Below are 6567 nucleotides of genomic sequence, written 5' to 3'. Positions count from 1 at the left end.
TCCACTTGAACAACTCATGGACGAAAGTCTTCTCTTCCATGCTGGACGGATGAAAATTGCTGGCTGTTTTTTTTTGGGGTCTTAAAATTAAGACTAAAACCAAATCGGCCTCCCTTGACCTCCATGGCTGGTGTTCACACCGGCATAGGCGACGTCCCTTGACGTCCGGGCAGCCAGCAGGAGCATCTGTGCCGGAGGGCTTGGGGGTGTCGGTGGAGGAGGGAGGGAGGAAATCTGGAACCCATAAGCTCCAATGCTGTTTGCGTTACCTTGCACCGCTGCATTGGTCTGCGCCTGGTCCGCCCCCGCTCCTCCTCACCCTATCAGCAAAAGCCTTTCCCCAAAGTTATCCGAACGCCCTCCTCTCCGTCGCCCAAAGGAAAAACCAACGGAGCTCCTTGGAGGGCTCCGCGGGGCTCTGGAGAAGTTTGGTGGGGATGAAGGACGGATGCTGAGCGTTGCCTCCACCGATGCTCTGCGCACCGTGAGAGCGCGCTGGGAAAGGCTCCTAGCTCACAACAGCCGGTGGCTGCCAAGAAGATGAAGGAGGAAAGCATGTGCCCGGAGTCTCCCGAAGGCAGCCTGGTCACCAGCGAGGAGGAAGGTGAGCGACTTCACAAGAAATGCCTCCGCAAACGAGGCCAAGCAGGCAAAGCCTTGGAGGACAGCAGAGCCGCCTCTCCGCAGGGCAAACGCTGCAAGCGCAGCCCGGTGCCGCAGTCCTTCGAGGATGTGCACACACAGAGGGTGATCGCCAACGTGCGGGAGAGGCAGCGGACCCAATCGCTCAACGACGCCTTCGCGGAGCTGCGGAAAATCATCCCCACGCTGCCCTCCGACAAGCTGAGCAAGATCCAGACCCTGAAGCTGGCGGCGCGCTACATTGACTTCTTGTACCAGGTGCTGCAGAGCGATGAGCTGGACCACAAGATCACCAGCTGCAATTACCTGGCCCACGAGAGGCTCAGCTACGCCTTCTCTGTCTGGAGGATGGAAGGGGCTTGGTCCATGTCTGCGTCCCACTGAGCCCGGGTACGTATGGCGAGGCTGCAGAGTGCACATCCTTTGCTCCCGCATCCCACATCCCATTATGCATCTACCAGCACATCCCCCTCGTGCTCCACATGCTGCAACAAACCCAGCTCATCCTGCTGGGTCTCGGTATCCCGGTCTCTGCTGTCCCTAAAGCGGGATTGAGTTTTCCTTTGGCATTGCTGTGCGCCAGCTCTGGTGTTGGGGGAAGCCAGCTGCAAGAGGAGCAGGGACTCCATCTTCTTGCATCCCAATGTGGGCCACCCATTGGGAAAAAAAAATATTTTTCTTTTCTTGGTCACTCTGGTGCACCCTCCTCAGGTGCCGCTTCTTCTCCAGCTTGGTCTTATTGGAGATGCTGTAAGAATTGGCAGAGCTATGCCCAAGTCAGTGGCTGCGTTATGGCCATAAAGGGCCAGAAAAGGGGATTGAAATGGTGCACAGCTCCATTCCTAAGCCCTCAGTGCAGGATCTGTGGGAACCCCATCTGTGTCACTGAGGGCTGCGGGATGGGACGTGCTCAGCCCCTCCTGAGTGCCATCAGTTTTTTTCTTCGTCTTTAGGGTGCTCCTAGGGGAAGCTGGACGGCAATGTTCTCCTCTTTGCCCCATCCTCAAATCTTGAAAGAGCAGAGGGAGAGGGAAAGGGGGGAGCCGACCCCACTGAGACATTGCCAGACAAGGAAGCGGCCCCAGTGACAGCCAGGCAGGGACCCTGGGTGAGTCCTCTGCTGAACAGCCCCAGTTTCAGGGCAGCTCTGAGGACGGAGGCGCAAACGGGCGGCTGAAGATGGAGAGCTCTCCCATTGGGATTCCATTTCACGATTAAAATCTTACTTCCCATCCTGGGGGGATCCCGGGCACACGGTCCCAAATGTGGGGCTCTGCGATGCCACCCCCAAGGACCAGAGGATGCAGCTGATGCTGAAGGGCTGCACAGCACAGCTCTGCCCCTGCTTATAGGAGAGCTGGAAATGTGGCCGGAGTGTGGAGAGCCTCAGGAGGAGCCCACGCTGAGGAGCACATTGCTAATTGCCCTGAGTTCTTCCCTTGAGGACTTTGGGGCTTTTTGGTGAGGGTCCCTTCCCGTTGGTTGCAGTGTGGGCTGATGGGCAGCTCAGACTCCAGCCGCTGACTTCCAGACCTTTTTATTTGAGCTGAACGCTTGGCAGCAGCTTTGCTCCCGTGATAAACAGAGGAATGAAAGACCTTTAGCGATCCTGAAGACCTTTCTAGGTGAAAAACCTCCCCATGAAATCCCTCACGTGCTGCTCCGGATGCACTCATCGCCCAACCTTAGCATCCATCCCCGGCAGCTCCACACCTCGCCTGCAGGCAGAGCATCTTCGTGCTGCATAGATAACAACCCGCTTTGTGCCAACCTGCAGCGGCACTCGCTGCCAATTAGCAGCTCCCGCTTGGGCTGTGCGGTGAGAGGAGGATTCGCTGAGCAAAGAACAATAAGAGAGGAGTGATGCCGGCGCTGGGGAGGCTTCATTCTCCCTCTCCCTTAGGTGAATTAACCCAGCGCGTGCAATGGGACCGTAATGTTATAATGTAAAGCAGCGAATGGAAGTCAGCCTATTAAATATCAAAGGGAGCTGGAGGAGCTGGATGGGGATGTGCCCTCGTTAAGCGGGAGCCATCATCCGGGGAAAGAGGGATGGAGCCCTCGGGCAACAAAATCCACGTTTGAAGTCCCCCAAGCTCACTGCTCTCAGCGCATTAAAATGGTTTCTATTTTGCTGGAGGAGAAAACGAGGCTGGAAGCACAAAGTGGGGAGGGGGAGGAGGCTGGAGGAGCTGGGAGGGCGAGATTCTGTGCCCTTCATTTGTCTCCCCGGATTTATCGTCTCTCTCGCGGTGCCTTCACTTAATTGTCTATCTTGAAAGACCTTGGATAAATCTTCCCTTTGGGGACTGTTGCTCTCGCTCGGAGTCTGCTTTGTCGGGCGGACGTTTCATTTTCTTTTATTTATAAATACGTCTCATTGCATGGAATTAACGTGGCAGGGCATGAAAGGAGCTCGGGGGGGAGCTCAGTTCCCCACTCAGCTCTGTTCAGAGAATGCATTGAAAGCGGTGTCAAAATGCACTGAAGGCACCACGGGGCTCATCTGCACCCTTCTCTGCTTAGAGTTGCGGCATCCGCCCCAATTTGGTTCTACACGAGGGATGAGGAATTGCCCAAATGCTGTGAAATCTGTACCTAGGGATGGTGTTTCCCAATGGGTCCCATTGCTGGGGTGGGTAAGCTCTGTGATCCCAGTGCAGGATGCTGCCCGTCCACAGCATTGCATGGGGTTGGGCTGTAAACACATTGCTCTGGGTGTGCTGGTTATGATGGGGAAAGAATATTCCACGATCTGGAGCGCTCCCCAAAGCCCTTGAAGCCCCGAATCTCTGACGTGGGTCAGCCCATGGACTCTGTCACCAACTCGGAACGGCCTCAGGTTCGTGCAGAGCCCCCAAGCAAGCAGTTCTATGTCCAAACCCACAGCTGTGGGAGCTGCAGAGGAGCAGTGCTGGTGCAGCAGCCCATGGCACAGCTGTGTGCTCTCACACACAGCGTCTGCAGGCTGTAATTAAGCAGAAAGTGAAACCAAAAGGCTGGGGAGGGATGTGTGCAGCGAGGAGCCGTGCTGGAGGGCTGTGCTTTGGGATGTGAGGTTGCTCCAAAAGGGTTTTGTTGCTCCTTGTTCCTGCAGGCAGCGTAGGGTGGGCTCAGGGGATGAATTGTTCCTCCAAGGGCTGCAGTTCTCTCCTGTGAGCACAGAGCCTGCATGGCATTGCTGTGGCATCTTTAGGACGCTGCCACGAGGGCTTTGGGGAGCAGCTGCTGCCCCACATGAGGGATGTCACAGCCCAAACCCCAGGGCTCAGCTCAGTGACAGCTTTACCCCTCAGCCACGTGTGGGTGTCATGAAGAGGCAGAGCCCACAATGAGCCCCATTTGAGCTGGGTTTGTCAGCCGAGCTGTGACAGCGTCCTTCTCGGAGCCATGGGAGAGACACAAGGACAGGTCTCCATTCATTTCACTGCTAGAAAAGCTTCTCCCCAGCAAAAAAACAAACAAACAAAAAACCTTCCACCTTTCCATGAAAGTCGGAAGGAGCCAACAGCTGCCCCTCCATCCCCAGGCAGGGGTCGTTAAAGTGAAAGCAGCGCTCCAACCACAGCCAGCCCTGCCTACACCGCAGTGCTGCTGCCTCCCAGTCCCACTCGCTGCCTCTCAGCTGTGTTCACTTAGCTCGGAGGAATCCCTTTGATCGGAGCCCGTATTTCATCCCCAAAGTGACCGCAGCACACCTGGGAGCTGAGGGAGATGTGTTTTTCCATGCGCTGCGATGCATTCATGCATTGGTGAGAGGGCAGCCCCGTGGTTCCCAGTGCTCCGTGCTGGAATGGAGCCCCTGGAAAGTTGGAGGGGGGCACAGCCTGGAGGACCCCATCATCTGAGCTCTGCCAACGTCCCAACCTATTTCCTAATGGTAATCCCACAGCTCAGAGCAATGGGACTGCTCACTGCTCATGCTTTGGGGTTATTGTTCCCTCTCTGTCCCTTTCTGCCAGTCTCAGGATCAGCCCTGAGCCCAACACCATGCTGCAGCCCTTCCACTGCCATCCCACTGCCAGCCCACTGCCATCCCTGCTCCCAGCCCTGCGATACCAGCTCAGCCAGTGCCAGGACGCATTGCACTGTAAGGGCAGGATATGGTGCAGGTGTGATTTATTCCTCTCCAAGCTCTGCAGAGCCAAAGGGCTCAGCCACTGTGCAAGGAGAAAATCGGGGAGCGAAGTGGGGAGGAAGGAGTTCTGCCCACCGCAGGACCTCACAGCAGCACCACGTCTCTGCAGACCCCCCTGCCTATGGGGGTCCCCTCCGGTGTCACCACTTCTGGGCACTGGGTTTGGAGAGGGGATGGATCATCATGGGGCAGTGCCGCCTTCCCCGTGGAGACACTCAGCTGCTTTCCTCCTTATTGCACTCCCACAGAGGTGTGTTGGGGTCAAAGCTGCAGCCCTCACCCGTTTGCTCCCAGTCTCAGGATCAGCTGCATTTCCCACACGAGGTCTGGGCAAAGCTGGCAATACGAAACATCCACATAGGAGCTGGCAACCAAAGCCAGATCCCCACTGCCACGGGATTTGCACAACCCTACAGTGACCTCAGGCTGACCCCATATCTCCCCACAGGACCCCGGGAGCCGACGACCTCCCCCCATCAGCAGCTCCCTGGCAGCCCCTTCCCACCCAGCATGTGGGGCTGAGACCCAACCCAGGAGCCGAGCGGGTTTGCTTGGAACCAACGCATCCAGATGGCGCACATCAACCCTCCAAGGAGCAAATTGTCCTGTGATGAGCAGAGAGCTGTACGGTTCTGCTCTGTGAGCAGCAGCCCGAATGGTCCCTGCAGTGGGGAGAACACTTTGGGACTGAGCAACGCTTGGTCTGCCGCCGGGTTCCGTCCCATGGAGCAAACAGCCAGCACTGCAGAGCAATTCTCCAACACAGGACGGTTTTCTGGGCTTCGGGTTTTTTGTTTCCTAAGGAAATGCTGCAGCTGTGGGCACTGCTGTGCGTCCTCCCCATTCCCAATTGCATGCGTGGGTTGCTTTGGGCATCTGCAGCAGCAAAGCTGAGCAGGGTGCAACCCCAACGAATGGGAGAGGTGTGTTCTGAGCAGCAGGAAGACTTCCCATCGGTGATCCAGCTTTCCTGCACACCGAAGGACCCAATGGAAGGTGACAGTGAGCTCACGTCACCTTTGTTTTCCAATAGAACCCTCTGTTTCTGTGCACAACGTGGGCTCCCCAACCCGGGGAGGTGTGACTGCAGCCTATGGAAAGATGGGAGCGACCGTCAAAAATAGAAAATCCTGTTCAAATTATTGACGGCGCCACATGGAGAACGAAGCCGCCTTTGGAAATAGACATTTTCTTTACAACACAAAATAAAATATGCTTTAAAAATAAAAGGGAATCTCTTTGTTAAGGAGAGAGCGGAGCTTTCAATCTTCATATAGAAAAAAGGGGTGGGGGGGTAAAACATCCTTGTAAAAATGATTAAAAATTATGCTGTCATTCACAACATTTCCATGGGGACGGTGCAGAGGTGTCCATCATGGGATCCTCAGCCCTATTTCCAGCTGTTAGGAAACAGCAATTCGGGGCTTTGGTCCCTGGGCTGATGCTCCCCAGCAGCAAACCCAATGGATTTTGGTGTCAGTTTGGGGTCCCCCTGCCAAGGCTGAAGGGTTGGGGTCCAGGCCGTGCTGGGGGCTCAAAGGAAGGGAGAAGGAGGCTGTTTGTTGGGGCAGCTCCCCCAACAGCTGCACCCACAGATGGAGCCTGGGCTATAGGGCACCACGGCACTGAGTTTGGGTTGGGGTAAAGCCCAGGCAACGTTCCCTCTGCCTGCTGTGGGCTGTACCCATAATGGTGGCCCTCAATGGCTTCAACGTGGCATGAGTCCACCTGGGATCCACGGAGAGAAATGGGGATGAGGACGGGGATGGAAACAATGGGGCTGCAGG

The 6567-nt window shown here is 56.1% G+C and overlaps 1 protein-coding gene across 1 annotated transcript; it reads left to right on the top strand.

Annotated features, from left to right (window-relative positions):
• The first annotated feature begins 374 nt into the window (after positions 1-374).
• Positions 375-1100, top strand: LOC100550830 (twist-related protein 2-like). The gene has a single exon (XM_031555891.2). It carries the CDS (start codon positions 541-543, stop codon positions 1024-1026), a length of 486 nt encoding a protein of 161 aa, XP_031411751.1. The 5' UTR covers positions 375-540; the 3' UTR covers positions 1027-1100.
• Positions 1101-6567: the final 5467 nt, after the last annotated feature.

The sequence above is a fragment of the Meleagris gallopavo genome, chromosome 31 (genome assembly GCF_905368555.1).
Source record: "Meleagris gallopavo chromosome 31, MGAL_WU_HG_1.1, whole genome shotgun sequence".
Lineage (NCBI taxonomy): Eukaryota > Metazoa > Chordata > Aves > Galliformes > Phasianidae > Meleagris > Meleagris gallopavo.
The sequence above is the reverse complement of the archived record's forward strand: the minus strand, read 5'-3'. Positions and strand labels throughout refer to the sequence as shown.